Below are 17274 nucleotides of genomic sequence, written 5' to 3'. Positions count from 1 at the left end.
CTCAAAGTATTGTCTCAGACATCAAGGTAAACAATAAGCTTCTAATTTAAATCTTATTCAAGCAGTCTCTTCAATTAACCTCCTATCTCAAAATTATAGTGAACACACTAACAATAGGATTCTTCTGATTCATGTTTATTTTGACAGAAATTTAAGAATGAAACGATTCTGAGGTCACATTTGAAAATCGCATTTGTTGCCTTTCTGATCTCATCTCCACTTTTTCTTAGGAATGGCAAATTTGAGCCACAGATCTGAATTTATTCAATGTCATCCTTTTCCACCAGGGCTGATGTTATGAAAGATGTCAGAATCTTTAAAATTTCATTGGTAGATTTGAATAATTGCCAATAAACATGCACGCAGCCAATTTTGTTATGTTGCAGTCTGATGCTACAGTCAAAAAAAGAAAAACAAAAAACAAAGATTTTTATTCTCATAAATCTAAACTCAGTACTCATGGTGACAAATTGAAAACAAACTTTTCAAATTTTTTGCAAATTTAATAGAGATAAAAAATAAAATATCACATTGACATGGGTATTCGGACCTTTTGTAAAAACACTTGAACCTTGGCTCAGGTTCCTCCCATTTTTCTTGATCTTTACTGAGATGCTTCTACACCTTTATTGGAGTCCAGCTGTGGTAAATTGAATCAACTGGACATGATATAGAACGGCACACACCTCTCTTTAGAAGGCCTCACAGCTGACAATGCATATTAAAGCAAAAACTAAGCCATGAGGTCAAAGGAACTGTCTGCCGAGCTCAGAGACTTGCTGCAAGGAGGCACAGGTCTGAGGAGGCTATAAAATTTCTGCTGCACTGAAGATTCCCAAAAGCAAAGTGTCTTGCATAATTTTCCAGTGGAAGAAATCTGGCACAACCAGGACTCTTCCCAGAGCTGGTCACCTGGCCAAACTGAGCAATCAGGGGAGAAGGGCCTTAAAAAGAGGGTGACCAAGACTCGATGGTCACTGACTGAGCTCCAGACATCCTGTGTGGAGATGGGACAAAGTTACAGAAGGGCCATTATCACAGGCAGCTCCTTTGACTTCATGTCTTGGTTTTTATTCTGATATGCATTGTCATCTGGGAGGCCTTCCATAGATGTGCGTGTCTTTCCAAATCATTTCCAGTCAATTAAATTTACCACAGGTGGACGCCAATCAAGGTGTGGAAACATCTCAGCAATGATCAAGAGCAATGGGAAGAACCTGAGCTAAATTCCAAGCGCTGTTGCAAAAGTTCTGAATACTAATGTAAATGTGATATTTCAGTTTTCCATTTTGAGTAAATTTGCAAAATTTTCAAAATTCTGTTTTATGCTTTTTCATGTTGGGATACTGAGTGTAGATTAATGAGAGTAGAATTGAATATTTTCTACTGTAGCATCAGGCTGCAACATAACTAAATTGCAAAAGTGAAGGGGGTTTAAATATTTTCTGAAGGCTTTGTAGGTAATGGATGGATAGGGGGATCAAAAGCATATCATCCAAATTGAAAGGCATTAGACAGTAAATGTTCATGTTTCTGCTAAGCATGAAGAATGAGAGTATTAACCCACTTTGTGATGATCTAGTAAAATTATCAGGTATCAGCTTTAATGTCAACATCGTACTGCATCTGATCATTATGAATTGCCCTGCTGCTAATTCCACTTGAATTTAAATTTTCTTGGTTAATGCCTCATCTTAAATGTTGATCAGATATTTAAAACACTCTGGTGTGTCATCACAACATGCTGTATTCCACTAAAGGTGGTTTAGCACTGTGTTGTGGCTTAAAGGGATTTTTTCTGATAACCAGGCACAGCCGTGGCTTAATAAACCTTAAAATGAGGTTGTTCCAGGTGCTTTCACACTTGTAGCTCATTTGCTTTGTTCTGATCTGGATAATGAAATGATACATGGTTACATTTATCCCTTGAGTCTATTGTTTTGTTTTGTAAAGCTGTCAAAAGCACAATACAAGTTTGTCCTTAACCCCATTATATCACAGCCTCCTTTTACCACTGTGAACGTAAACAAATACCAAGCATACTGGTCATACTGTGAATTGTTAGATGTTGTTTGTGCATAAATCCTCCTTGCACAACTCTTATATTTATCTGTTTGCATTTATCTGTAAAGCTTGAACATGTAGTAATGAAATGAAACTATTTTGAGACTGCCATAACCAAACCCTTCATCCTTCTACCATTTTATCATCAATCGCAGAAAATCTTAAGCCTCTTACAAAACCTCCTCACTAATCCTTGCTATTTTTCACCTTCAGTGCACTTTAATAGGTGTAGAGACAGTTTGCAAGCAAATGTTATCATTACAAGGATCCAGTCTTATCTTTGTGAGGATATTCTCAGAAAATGTCACAATTTATTCAAAAAGAGCAACTTTCTGGAGGCTTTATGAATGCAGACCCAAAACTTTACAAACTGGTGAGTCAGCACATGAACAATGGATTCCCTTAATGCTCTGCCAAACAGTGTCAGGTAAGGGCCAAGAAACTCTTAGAGCAGTATTACAAATTTATGAGACTAGCTTGGCAAAAGAGGACGTTCCAATGATTAGAAGTCACCTGGCCCTGGTTTGATGAACTGGGACAAATGCAAGAGAGGGGACCACAGTTAAAAGCTAATGCTTTAAAGGGATCCATGACATAGAAAAATTTGAGATCCCCTATACTAGATTATTCTTACTGCTGCTGCTTGGAACCACTCCCACAATAACTGCTAACAACCAGTAGTACTGCTGAGTCAACCAGTTCTTTGATTGGTTTTGTATAGATGTGAAAGGACTGTACCTCTACTTTAATCTTGACATCCTCTCGTGTTGCTATTAGCTCATCCAGTGTCTTCTGGGCGTTCTCCATGTGACTGCAGTACTGACCGTAGATCAACAACCTGGAAATGAACACAATTCAGTATTTGTCAGTCTTCAGTGTCATGACACAACTCTTCATTCTTTGATCATTCTGTGAAAACTCTCTGAAACCACTGACTCCTTTTGTCCAAATAAAGAAAATGTCAAAGCATTTCTACTTAAGACCCAATATGGGATAACAATCAAAAATATGGAAAAGACAATGAAATTAATTCTTATTTCTCAGTGAGAACATTCAAAGACATGTAGGCACATAAAACCTGCCTATAGCTTAGGGCAGAGTTTAAATCTGAGAAAGAGGTTTAATAAGGACTAATAAGGGTATTCTTTATCATCAAAATGTTATTCTGGAATTTCTTTGTAAAAAGAGGAAAAGAAAATTGGGTCCACAATTAGCTTTGCACTGGTGATCGTCTTGGAGCCTGAAGCAACGTAGTGCACATTAATTATTCGATTAATACCACACTTTGAGAGGTCAGCCTGAGAGTCATTAGGCACTATATGGGCTAGATAAATGAATATGTGTGTTAATGAATTATGACTAGAACTGTACGTGAATACCATGAATAAGAAATGGCTGAATTCTTATCCCAGGGTAATATTTAAACGGTCTACACCATCTTGCCAACTCACTGTATTCACAAAGCGCTAATGAAAGATGATGCTTTATATCAGCAGCTCAGCAGAGCTCCTCTTATCAGTGTGTGACTAAAAAAAATCTCTTAATTTTGAGCTGTGAGGATATGAGAGCTGTGTTCATTAGATTTTACAATGGGACCCTGACACAGATCTGTGGGTTCAGCTGGGAGGAAGTTCAAAGTCATCTTGCCTGCAGGATGCCACTGCACGTGGCACACATTCCTCCCGCTCACTCACTGACTCAAAGTAGGGCATTGGCACGGCTGGTATAGTGCTAAACCCCAACACCCACCCCGGTAGAGTTGGCGAGGCAGCACAGAGAGCTGGCACCCTGAAGTCTAATCAAGCCTCTTATAGATCTGTGACAGAGACAAGAGTAGCACTGCAAAAGCAGCAACCAGTGAAAGTTTGTATGAGGGAGGGAAATGTAGGCGCAGGAAACAACCTATATGATTCCTCATCTTTTAAGACAAACATACATTTATGTACTCTGCTTCAGAAGACACACACCTAGGACATTTTGCAGTTTTGCTCATTTAACTTTAACAAATGTTTCTGGTGGCTCCTATAATCAAGGTCACTTCAAACTTGACTATTTTATGAACATAGATGACTGCAAGATTATGGGGTCATTTCTGAAAGGAATTAAGGATTTTTTTGTAAAACCACTGCATTCATGTATTGTTCAGGTTTGCTGAATCCATGTTTGGAGTACTATCTGGTTGTTATAGACTTAGATTTTCTGTTTTCTTTCTGCACTCATTTCAAGAAGGGTCTATCTGCAGGCCTGCGGGCAGCAGTTTCAGGACCTGGGACAGGGGTCATTTGAGTGCCTTACAGGGCACAAAACCTTATTATGGAGACAGGGTTAAACCAGATCTGCCTTGTATTTTTCAGTCTAGGGATCAGATGCGCCATAAAGAAATGCCTTTGTGTGACTTTAACTAGGTTTGTTCTAATATTCTTTATTTTACAATCAGACAAGGCACAGTTTAAACTCAAAAACATTGGCACACAACAATGGCTGCTCAGTGACCTCTAGTGGATATATTTTTTTACATCAACCCCAATACAACAGACACGCATTAGTATGTGTAGTATGTGTATCTTTAGATGTAGACTGCACAAATTAGTCTTTGGCGGTATGAGACAGCTAATTCTGTGTAACACAATGTTTATATGTTTGTCTCTATAAAAGATAATTGCTGTTATCCATTAAGAAAAATATGAAGGAGTGCATGTACAAAATGACTCACTTCATGTCTAATAATACTCAGGTATTATTAACTGTCAAGTCAATTCAAACAGTTTATCATTTGAATAATCATCAAGATGATATTTAGAGTGCAGATAAAGTACTTTCATTAAAAGGATATTATTAAAGCCACTTTTCAGTCTAATTGCAGCAATTCCCATTTTGACAAAGTTTTAATAATGACACATTAATGGATTTTCTTGTGGTTTCAAAAATGGCATTTTTAAAAGGAAATTTGCAGTCTTTCCCATCAAAGACTAAGCATGTTAAGAAATAAATCTAACATTACTTCCCCTTCTTACAAACCAAAAGCAGCATTTAAGCACACTACTTTCTTGTAAATACTATGATAGCTACGTTCAGCTCAAACTTGAAATAACATCACTATTTTTTGTCCTAGATTTTAGAATTATTGCAGCTTGAATCCACTGCTCTGAAGATCATTTCAAAACTGTGGTTTAGTTTTCACATTTTGCCAAAGGTGGACCTCTGACAACTGAACCGAAATCTTCCTCTTTAAGCTGCAATTCTGTCAAATCCATTTACTAGTTCAGCATCCTCTTCTCCTCAGAGCTCCACTAGTGATGATGACTCAAGCTTTACCGGAGCCCAGGAGACGTTTTGACTACAGCCTCCCTGCAGTTAGTCTTCTACCCTGGTTAAACCGCCCAAGGTTAACAGGCTCCTGATTAAGACTTGACTCCACTCTCAGGGAGACAGTTCCCCTCAGCTCTTACTCATCCAGGATAGGGGTTGTTGAAATAAATGGGTCCTTGATCAATTAGAAGACGGCAGAGTAGCCTGGATGTGGCACCCATCAAAAAGTAATTATGACAAAATGTGACACTGAGATCTTCTTTAAAGCTTCTTAAAATGCAAATTTCAATCTCCTTATACAAATTTGGAATTATGGTGGATAAATAATTAACATGATGAAACATTTTTAAGATTTTGGAATTATTTGGACTTGGTTCGGATGAATAAAACAGTCAGTTCCAATGTTCAAATTTTCACTGAAAGATGTTATACAGTGTAAAGTTTTCAGTTTGTGGCCTTCATGAGAAAATATGAGTAATAACAGCACAACAAAGTTTTTTTTTTTTTCCAGAGCACTAACAGATGAAATGATTGAAAGAGGACTGTGTTCTCATCTAGCAAAGCTTGAAAGAAGTTTGTCCTGTTTCTTTTGTGTGTCTTTAGGGGTAAGTGGGTGGTTTTGTGCATGCACTTTTTAAAAAAGTGCCTTTGTGTGTACGACTGTGCGCCTGGTAGCTTGGAAACTAGAAGAAACTGGAAGCTGATTTTCTTGTATTAATTAATTGTTTCATAGCAAATACACCAATCAGCTCAGGCAAAGAGGCCTTCAGAAGAAATTACCCTGATTGGCCACAAACTATGCAATATCTGATGAATCCAAGAAAGTCATGGAAAGGGTCGTTACGGTTCAAAACATTTTCAGCTTTTTGTAACCTGTGTCTGTTTTGTCGTATGCAACAATGTCCATCTTCGAGGGTTAAAGACAGACAAAGAGAAAAGTGTAAACATATTTCCTTCTAAAGAAAATTTTTATTGCAGTTCTTTCCTTTTCTTTTGATAAAGAAATGCCATCCAGTTCTAATACTGCTGCTATGGCAACAACAAGCTACCTGCCTCACCAGCAGCCATTGTTTACCAGCCTTCAGTACAACCAAACCACACCCATAATGATGACCTCATTCTCCTCAAATGTCAATGATTGGTCTGTCCATTCTTAAACTAAACACAAACTTTTCAGCTTAAAGCTTTGGAAAATTAAACAAAAGCATGCTCAGCTTTGATCTCATAGCATAAAAATGATAAAAGCCACTCCACTGATTTAAATTTTTTTTAAGCGCTCTTCAATGGTAAGTAATTACTTGATTTTGGTGTTGGGACATACAGTTTTATTAAATGGGTTAGCTGTACTGACACAAAGATGAAGACTGAAGGTCTTCAGTGCACAAAACAAATAATGAATCCTTCTCTACCACCAAAGTTTCCTTCAGAAGAATATTTAGACAACAACTGATTCCTGAGATTGTACTGACAGCCTTTTGTCTGGGACTTGAGAGGCTCATCTAGAAGCCTTAAGCAAGTGCTGAGTAGTTCACAAAGAGCTGGGCACAAAACCCCCAGAAGTGGAGTGGGACAGTGTAAGCCAGCTAGGGACAATAGTGGAGAAGTGTCTGGTTAAGTGCGTAATGTGCTCTAAAGAGAGTCTTTAGCTTTCTCCTGAAAGCAGAAAGGGACTCAGCGGATTGAATGGAGTTGGGCAATTCATTCCACCATCAGGGGGCAACAGAGGAGAAGAGTCAGGCTGGTGACTTAGGGGCCTGATGTGACAGAAGAGCCAGTGTAGACCTGGATGAGTGATTCCAGGTAAACAGAGTGACTGCTTTGTAAGCAAAGATTAGAGTTTTGAATTAGTAGAGAGATTAACAGAGGAGTGACGCGCTGTCTTAGATTGGTTGAAGACCAGATATGCTGCTGCATTCTGGGTCTTTTGCAGAGGTTTAAATGTGCATGCAGGGAGGCCTAATGAGTTGCAGTAGTCAATAAGCAATATTACAAGGAGCTGTGCTGTATGCTTTTTCAGGTAGTGTCTGATCCTCTTGGGGTTGTAGAGAGTTAATCGGCAAGACAAAGCGATCAAGGCCACATGAACCTTGAAGGTAAGATGGCCATCAATTGTGACACCCAGATTTCGGGCAGACTGAAGGCTGGCTCAGACTAAAGAAATTCAGGCAGATTTAGGCAATATTGCAGCTCATCTTAAAAAAACTGGGCCCATTTTGAGTGTCCAGAAAGACAAATGGTCTTGTTATATGAAGCCATTAACAACACATCCAAGACACTCCATTATCATGACTCAACAAGACTAGCATGTCAGAAATATTCTTGCATCATTGGCTAGTTTGACACCCTGAGCTGATGTCAATGATGTGAATCCAACAGGAGAGCATTCAGCTCCTTAATCTCTGCATCATCATTAACAAGAGCCCCTACTTTTCCCCCTCCTTGAAACTAATAATATATTTCATTTCATTTACGTTTTCACATGCATACCTTAAGTTCTATCTGAAGGAGTCTCAGTCCAAATCATCCTCCTCTTGATACATACATAACTGTTATCCCCCAGGACAACCTGTGAACTTGCACAGTTGCAGTGAGCTTGGTTTGAGCCTAAAAAGATTTAAGTTTCAAAGTAAAAATTTCATGGCACAGATCTGTAAAATGTCAAGCTTTATCAGGTTGAGAATAAAACAAATTACACAAATTAACAAAAAATGTTTGAAGAACAAAGATCAAATTGATCATTTACAATTTGTTTGAGGAAATCAGGGAATTGAAATGCTGATTCGCTTTTGCCACAGCAGATTCGTGCCTCTAGTTTAAATATTTGATTGATAATGAACTGTAAGCTGTAGACCAAAACATAAGCAGCATTAAGTGATCAGTACTTTCAATAATTTATAGTTAGTATCGCATGCTTGAACTCTTCCTGCCCCATGCCTTGGCTGCTCTTTGATTCCCTTGCTAACTGAAGCTGACTTGTAAATCCCCAAGTAGTTGTCAAATTGTCCTTGTGCCATGTATAATCAGCACCAGTCCTCAACATGGGAGGAATTATACAAAAACAGGCATGTGACCAAAGAAAAAGAGACATAGTACAATCTCTAAACAGCTGCTGTTTGAGGCGCTTTCCCCTTAGGTTAAAGAGTGAGCTGGAGCAGTATAAACTGGCTGTCTACATTCTTTTCAGCGTTGTTGAAATCGCCCTGCTGTGTTGGCCTCTTCCATAATGAGGATGCTGTTGTTCATGCTATTTCACAGAAAATGCAATTTTGACTTACTGCGCCGTGGGCCTCCACCCCCGCCCTAGTGCAGCCCTGCAAGCCAAGCTGAGCAACTGAGAAAATCTCCAAGCAAACCAGAAGTGACAGGCTGTGGAGCCAGCTAATATTCTCTGACACATGGCATTGGGACCCCCTCACCTCCACTCAACATATTCAGCACACAGCAAATGGAGGAGAACATGGAGCAAAGACGTCCAATAAAGAGGCTCATAGTGCTGCCATGATTAGGCAATGCAGGGGTATCAGGGAGTTGGATTACTCCGGAAATGAGCTGGGAAATGTGGCAAATAAGGATATCAACAAGAGGGCACTTAGATGAACATTCAGTTTAAAGAGCTTCCTCTGAGCTCACTTGTCCATTCAGCCCAGTTCCGGCTGCTTAGAAGTGGTCGAGATAAACCATTGACATTTTCACCATGGCATTCAGTTCAATGACAAATAGGAGGAATAAAAAGCCTTTCATCCTTTGCTACCATGTGAGAAAAAAGATACAAGCACATTGTTGTAAAGGTCACACGGACTTACACCAATAGGTAACCAAATTAATTATAATGCAAAGTTATTTCCTCTGAATAATTGTCACAATGCCTGATGTCAAAATCCCCCTGCCACTGTTGCTTATTACAGCAGACAAGAGCGGCTCATTGAGAGGCAGGTATACATGTCAATCACATGAAGAGAGTCAAAGCCTGTGGCGCACAGAATCTGCAAATCTAATGAGCCTCTTTCTTAAAATAACCAAATGTTCCATTTAGGAGAATGTTACCTTTGGTAAATATGAACCGTATATCATCTGCAAATGTGTTTATGAAGACACATAAAAGGGGAGATTTTATTGTAAGGTATGAGGTCAATACAATAAATATATTATTTTATATTACTGTAGTATTTTGGTTCATTATATGGTAATGGTAACAGTTTTCACAAACAGGCTTAAACATGGCTATGTCTCAACACAGATGACTTCTGAAACATAACAAATACCAAATCTGATCAAATTGGACCTGAATTTTTTATTTCTTTTTTCATTAAAAAATGTTTTTGCCTTACTAACATTTTGAAATCGAAACATACCTGACAACCCTAGTAATAAAAATTAGTAATCGAGCCGTTCAGTGCCAGCTGACCCCATCTCTTACTGCCTGCCAGTCTGAGTCATGGAATAACGCTACACTTGAAGCATCAATATGCAGGAAGTCGTTACGGTGCATTTTGGTATGAATAAGTACAACTGTACTGTCATTAAATACATGTAATGCTGTCCCATCCATCCCTGAACTGTGTCAACTGATGAAGTCAAGTAATACTAACAGATTTTGTGCAAACATGACTGTGCTAGTATCTACAGCCTGTTGTTTGCAGACTGTATGCATATTGAGTATGTGTATGTGTCTTAAACTGTTGCCATGATGTCGATTCAGAGGTAGCTTGTAATCGAGGCACATGGATGCTGATTGTGTATTTTCCCTCTGCAGCTGAACCTACCAGAAATACTCAAACAATGACCAGCTTCCCTTCTAAACAGGGCTGCTTTCAATGCATTTCAATTGAACCTCAACCTCGAACGTAACCAGTCAACTCCTATGTTTATAAGTATGTGGGCTCGTCAACCTGGAAATAGTCTAAGTCCAGTCTGCTCACAGAAAAACAGAGACATGGAGCAATTCAGGGAGGGATAAGAAAAGAAGATATTGAAAAGAGACGTTTAAATCGAGGATAAGTGGAAGCTTATATGTTTTCGTAGTCCCAACAGACAGCTTAAAACCAGCATGTCTCATATGTTTCAGTGCCGCAACGATCATTAAATGCAGTAATGTCAAACATTGCTACAAGACAACACACATCTGTGGAGCAAATGTACTATATGACAACATGAGAAATAAATGAAGTAAGAGCCCAATTTGATCAGTTTACCACAATCCACACACAAACCCTTACCAACGACCTGCCAACAATGTTCCCTTAAAGTCACATTTGAGTTTGAGTCAATTAAAAATCTTTGTTAACACTTTACTTGGAGGGGTATGCATGAGGGCTGACACGACTGTTAAATTGTGCAACAGAAGTCTGTTTGACTCTTGACCTTTTGTCTTCCAACCCTGTCTCTTCATGTGCACTATCTGAGCTTTACCATGGCCATTTTTCAGTCCTTAACAAGTACAAAGGGCAGGCTGGACCCTCTTCATCTGAGACTGGGTGCAAATAAGGATTTCCCACCACTGCCCAATCAGATCAAGAAGTCACAAGGAGCTAAATCAGGAAGAAGATATTGTTAAAAAAAAAAAGTACTGCATGCGTGTGAGAGAGTGTGTGTGAGAGGGAGGAGAAAATATGTGCCTGCCTCCATCTATTAGTGGGATTAGGGTCCCCAGGAGTGTCACACTAACTTTGTGTAATACGCCCCCCCAAGGCTTAAGAAAGAGGTCCATGCTGAACCTATTTCTTCATGCAAACTGATGTTGCCTGGAGTAATAGAATATAATTGTCTGGTTCATGTTGGGAGGAGGAGAATGAGAGAATAAGGATGTGTGCGAGCAGGTTCACTTTGCACAGGATTAGAATCCATATTTATGTATGCAAGAACAGGTACATGCTGTGAAGTGTGTGACTCACTCTTTCAGTAATGGCTGCTTCATTAGAGGAGAGTGGCATATCCATGACTGTGTATGGAGTCATGTCCAGGGCCAGAACCTATCATCACTGTCATTACCATTACCTATGAAGCAGTGGTACTCGGCACAGCAGGGAGGCGAATCCCTGCTCCCCTCAGGGATGCAAATTAGCCACATATTCAGCAGCAGCTGGCCAAGATGGAGATCCATTGGAGAGAAAACGCTGCTTGCCAGTAAACCTCAGCTTGCCTGGCTCACAGTGCTTTCATCTCCAAAAGACACATAAATCTCCCGCTAATCAAGTCCTTCCTTCTTTAAATCTAATGGGAAAATATGCCTATGAAGTAAGACTTCCCCACTTTTAGTGTTCCAAATATAATCTACTATTTAGGGAATTTTCATCCTCACAACATTAAAGTTAAGACAGGCAGGTCAATTAGAACTGAAAAACAGTCGATGCCTTTTGGGCTTCATACTTTTATTCAGATAAAGGCAAACTAGAGATAGAGCAAGCGAGAGAGAGAGACAGACAGAGAGACACACACACACACACACACACAGAAAGAGAGGGATAGAGATTCAGAGTGGGGAATGCAATGCAGGATAGGACCCACATAACAGATTTGGACCTCGGCTTCCTACTTTGAGGACTCTAATGATCACTCAACAGTCACAGAGTTACTCTGATGACAAAGAAAGTCTTAAAATTAAACTGGACAGTCATAAATATCCTTTAAGGGTCTTTTTTTCTGGGTGGTGGTAGCATACAGACCATGACATGAGTGTTTTCACCCAAAGTCTCCCTCAGTGTCCACATTCTGTGTTGAAATGTGTTCATCTGGGTCTGTGTGACACTGGCCAGAATAAAAGCCCCTAAAAGGACACTTTTTTTTAAGAAAAAAAAAGTTTATGTACCCATTTATAATTAAAATAATGTAATAGGAAACTATGTAGAAAGCATGTTTTCTTAGATATTACATAGAGGAAAAGTAAGTAGAAATGACCAAACAGTGTCAGGATCAAGACTCAAACCAGCAAACTGCATGATGAGAACTGCAGCCCTTGGGTGGCTGCTCTATACCTGAGCAGGGTTGGGGTTAATGTCTTATAAAGTAGTCTGTTGGAGTACCCAGATAGTTATACTTTAGTTCTACCATTCAAGTAATCTGTTAGTTGAAAAAAACATGCCATATTTTCTTTTCCCTTTTGTTTCTATGATAAATAAATCCTAGAGGCCTCTGCAAAGTTTCTGTTTCCCTCTTAAATATGGACAGCGAAATGGATTTGGTATTAGCTGACTAGAGAACAAGACATGCTCCCTTACTTTTTCCCTCCAGCATGTTTTGTGTCTATTGACTATTTCTTTGAACACTTATCCCAGAAATCCCCTCACTGATCTGTGGGTGTTCCAACATGATGCAGTTTCCACAATTTAAGAAGACAAAATAGATACAGCTTCCTCTACCCTTCAAAGGTTACCAAGATCCAAACTTGAATAATGAAATCCTAAAAGGAAGTCAAGTGGGAAAGATTCATATTCATGCTGAGACTACTAACCTTTCCTTGAAGTCGAGGAAGATCTTTCCAAGGCCGCTTCCTCCGCTGACCATGTTGAGGTCGATGGCTCGCAGGAGGGAAAAGTGGACTTTGATTATATCCTGGGTGAACATGATGACAAACATTAAAGTCAACCAGCTGTAATTTAGATTTTTTCATTTCAACAGAGGTACATACACTCTCTAAATAGTTATCTCCTAGTTTGCTTGATGAATAAGGTTTTCAATGGTGTATGTCTTTATCCTGAATTGTTCAGAATAAAAATTTTCAAGCTTTGCTTGCTCAGTTGATCAAAAGGTTAAAAGCTGCATGACAATAAGGCACACAAAAATGGTCACAGTTACAAAGTAATGAATCAGTAACTATTCCCTAGTTAGAAAGCATTAAGTAATTTACCCTGCAATAAATTGGCATAACCATGTAACAGATGAGCTACAGCTAGTTCACCAGGGAAAGAGAGTAACTGTCTGCTAGTTAGTCTACTCAAAAAGAGTTACTTGGTAATGTTGGGAATCAGTCATGTGGACACCAGAGACTCAGACCTAGAAAACATTGCAGAGGCCTGTTTTTGCAGTTTAGAGCAAAAATATCAAACAAGTAGTCATAAACTAATACTCATAATCCCAGGATCCTTTGCAGCAGGACACAGCATTAAAAACCAAGAGTAATCCATGAATAACTGATTTGATCTACACAAAAACTGGAATAGTTATGAGGTAATAACCCAGTAAAACCACTGAACCAATAAAAGAACTACGCATGTAACCAAAACAAATTTGCAGTTACTGGTCAATGAATAAGCAGGTTAATGCTACTTAACCAGGGGACTACTAAATAACTACTTTATCTACAACAAATGGCATCTGTACTTGGTAAATAATGGGTAACTGACTTCTAGTTAACCAGAGATCCACTGAGTAACAGACTGCTAGTAATCCAGGAAACCAATAAGCAACTAGCTAGGTAACCTACACATAAATCTGCCTAGTTACAAGGTAGCAAATTAGTAAGTGCTGGTAAAACAGTCTAGCCTAAAATTACTACAGTTACTATTAATCAATTGGTTTCTAACTGCTAGTTAAGCAGGTCACAGAGTAACAACCAAGTTAACCTACACACAAATTGACATCGTTACTGGATAACTGCTGGTTAACCAGGGAACAAATTAGTAACTATTAAGGCAATGGTTAATAATGGATAACTAGTAGTGAATAACCCATTTAATTTCAGTTAATTACCAGTTAGTTACTCATTTGTTACCCAGCAATCTCAGTTCTTTATGTGCTTAAAGTGTCACTAATGCAAGTCTTCGTAGTGTTTCACAGTATGAACCATTCATGTTCTGGCATGTAGAGTATAACAAAAAATACCAAAGCTTTTTGTACTAATCTTTGTCTGCTAATCACTGTGGATGTTTTGAGTTCAACCATGTTTAGGGTTTATGGTTTGTTATATCAACATATACAAAGAGCAGAAAATAATTTGTAAATCTGTCTCAGCACTTTCCAACTCTCAATGATCCACAGTGCAAATACCAAAGTAAAAAGGCTTTTGGCCCATAAAAATAAACAATATATTTCAAGAATTAAAAAAGGCACATATGTTAGACAGGACTCTTGTATCAAAGTTTCTACTGTTTATTCCAGAAATTTGCATTTTATTTTGCCTCTGAGACTCTGCTCATGTGTTTCTCTTAAACTCATGTGAGCGCAGGCCATCCCTAAGCTCAAACCTCCCCCTCACTGAGGCGGAGATAAACAACTTTTAATGAACATGATTCAGTGCTAAACATTCAAAATGAGTAATGGCTAAATGCTAATATAGGATGAGGTTGGGGAGACGAGGGAGTTGCATTTCTTAGAGCAGACAGCTAAGTGTTTCTTTATGCAGATCAAAAAAACAAGCAAATTTACAGTAAATGGTAGGACATGGGTCAGGGATTCACACATGTGGTTACAGAGCTCCGTCTGTACTGTCTGACCTTATCTCTATTAGCCACTAATGTAGAAGTGAGTAGTGCAATAGTACACAATCCTACTCTAAGAAACTTTATATGGACCAAACTATAAAAATACACTTTTATTTCAACAGTACACATGGCAAGAAAGTAAACACAACATTGAAGATAACCACAGCACAAAAGCTTTGAATGTACATAAACTATAAACAATGCCTAATAAAGCAGGAGAGACCAGTGTACCTTAACACATGGAACTAAATTTAGGACAAAGTTGTGTCTGGTGGAAGCATCCACTCCAGTCACAAATTATCAGCTCATGTCAGGAGACTACAGCAACTATTTAACAAAAAAACAGAACTCAAACATGTTAAAATCAAACCAAATCATTCATGCATAATAACTGTTCCCTGTTCAGGGGCTATTTCATAAAGGTTTGGGTTGAGCTTGCACAATTGCACAAATATAAAAATTGAAAACAGCTACAAAATTTAAGGCCTTTTGGTCTTGCATTAAAGGCTATTTCAAACTTTTTAAAAGCCTTATTTTTTGCTGAATTGATTAATCAACTTTTGATCATTTTAAAGACCCGCATACACTCTGAATTAAGGTCTTTTGTTCTAAAGTAATCTGAACAATTCTAAAATGCAGTTTTTGGTGTAAATGTATTATTGACCATGTCATGATGTCAGAGGAAAAGATTCCAAGTAAACAAAAAAAAAAACAAAACAAACAAAAAAAAAAAACTGCAAAGTATCAAAAAGCCAAATCTTTTAAAAAGTTAGAGGAAAACCAAAATGTCTGTATTCCTCATTAAAATAAGAACACTGAAACATGACACCAAAATCACAGTGTACATCAAACTGTGAAGTTTGCATGGCAGCTAACATATACATACACATCCTGACATCCATTCAGCCATCCTTACACATACTGAATTATTCACTTGGTGTATGGCACATCCATGTGTGGTGTATATTCATCATTTTCTCTGCTTAAGCACTTACCCCCAGATTGACAAAGATTGCCTCCATTTCCTGTGGACTCAAGACTTGCTTCAGTGGGATCATATGATTCTAAAATAAAGCAAAACATATATTAAAAGGTTTATAAATCAATCATGGTCAATATAATTTGACTTTTTGCCAAAAAAACAAAGACAAAAAAAAACTCTTTTATGTCAAAGTGAAAACAGATTTCAACAAAGTAATGTCAATTAAACTAAAATATATCATGTTGAATAAGTGATTGCATAAATATCATCCTCTTTAAAGTGACTGACCTAATTCAACAGACGTTCAGCTAATTGGTGCTAGTATTCGCACCCACAGTTTCCACATGCAATGGCTGTGCCGCGCTACACAGAGCCATGAGTTTGCTCCAACCAAAGGCGAGCAACATGGCCCACTGGAAGCGTGTCTAGAGTGCTGCGCTACAGCGCAGAGATCACGGTGAGTTCAGGCAGGAAGAGTATGTTAACAGCAGATTATTTAACCTTTTTGAGGGCTGATTTATCATCCATTTCTGCATGATTCCATGCTATCATTGCTTTTGCCATGGATTAGTACATTAGGAAGTTAGAAGGTTAATGTTTGGTTAAAGGATGTGTGGTGTTACTTAAAATTCTTTGGCAAAATTTCTTTTCCTCATTAATGGTGCCATTGTAGTTCTGTGACCCCCTGACCTCCCGGTGACCCTTTGCTCTCACTGCAGTATGAGACCTAATGTTCATATAGTGATGATTTATGATTAGAGGTCCATGCATTGTATTGTACTTTGAAAGTACAGGATACTCTACGCTTTTGACTTCCTGTTTGGAGCTTTCTGATTGACAGGAAATGACGCGCTGAAAACAGACCTGCAGCGTATCCCCAACAAAGAGCCGTGAAGTGGAGCTTCAGGGACGCGCTGGTGCTGGATTGGAGTGGGTGCAGTGGAACTGCTCTGACTAGCTAGAGAGGGAGCAATATGCTCCACAGTATGTGGAAATTTCAGGTCACAGTTGGTGTAAATGGGATCACCTGAGTGCACAGAATGTGTCCCAAGTTGTTGAAAGTTAAAGACACCTGTGTCTGAAAGGTCCAGTCACTGGTTGATTAGTAATCCTGGCTACAGTTACACAATGAAGACAAAAAGAACACTTCATGCAAAATGGAGAAAAGGTTATTTAAAAGTGTAAGTCAGGAGATGGATAGTAAAAAAAAACATATCCAAGGCACCAAACATCCCCAAGAGTTCAGTTAAATCCATCATCAAGAAATGGAAGAAATCTGGCACATGTGTAAATGTACCTGGATCAGGTCATCCTCACAAACTGTGTGACCGTGCAAGAAGGAGACTAGGGAAATAGGCCACAAAGACATCTATGATTACTATGAAGGAGTTACAAGCTTGAGCAGCTGAAATGGGAGAGACTCTGCATGCAACAACTGTTGCCCAGGTTCTTCACCAGTCAAAGCTTTATGTGAGAAAGCCACCGTTGAAGAAAACTCATTAA

At 38.7% G+C, this 17274-nt stretch overlaps 1 protein-coding gene across 8 annotated transcripts in view; it reads right to left on the bottom strand.

Moving 5' to 3' along the window:
• Positions 1–17274, bottom strand: part of vav2 (vav 2 guanine nucleotide exchange factor) — a 324026-nt gene that overhangs the window by 46082 nt on the left and 260670 nt on the right. For all 8 annotated transcript variants that reach the window (XM_041811125.1, XM_041811131.1, XM_041811128.1 and 5 more), the window contains 3 exons: positions 15785–15853; positions 12821–12921; positions 2803–2902 (listed from right to left, as the gene is read on the bottom strand). In XM_041811125.1, coding sequence (XP_041667059.1) covers positions 2803–2902; positions 12821–12921; positions 15785–15853 — 270 coding nt within the window. The remainder of the gene's footprint in view (positions 1–2802; positions 2903–12820; positions 12922–15784; positions 15854–17274) is intronic.

The sequence above is a fragment of the Cheilinus undulatus genome, linkage group 17 (assembly GCF_018320785.1).
Source record: "Cheilinus undulatus linkage group 17, ASM1832078v1, whole genome shotgun sequence".
NCBI lineage: Eukaryota > Metazoa > Chordata > Actinopteri > Labriformes > Labridae > Cheilinus > Cheilinus undulatus.
This window is presented reverse-complemented; position numbering and strand designations above follow the sequence as displayed.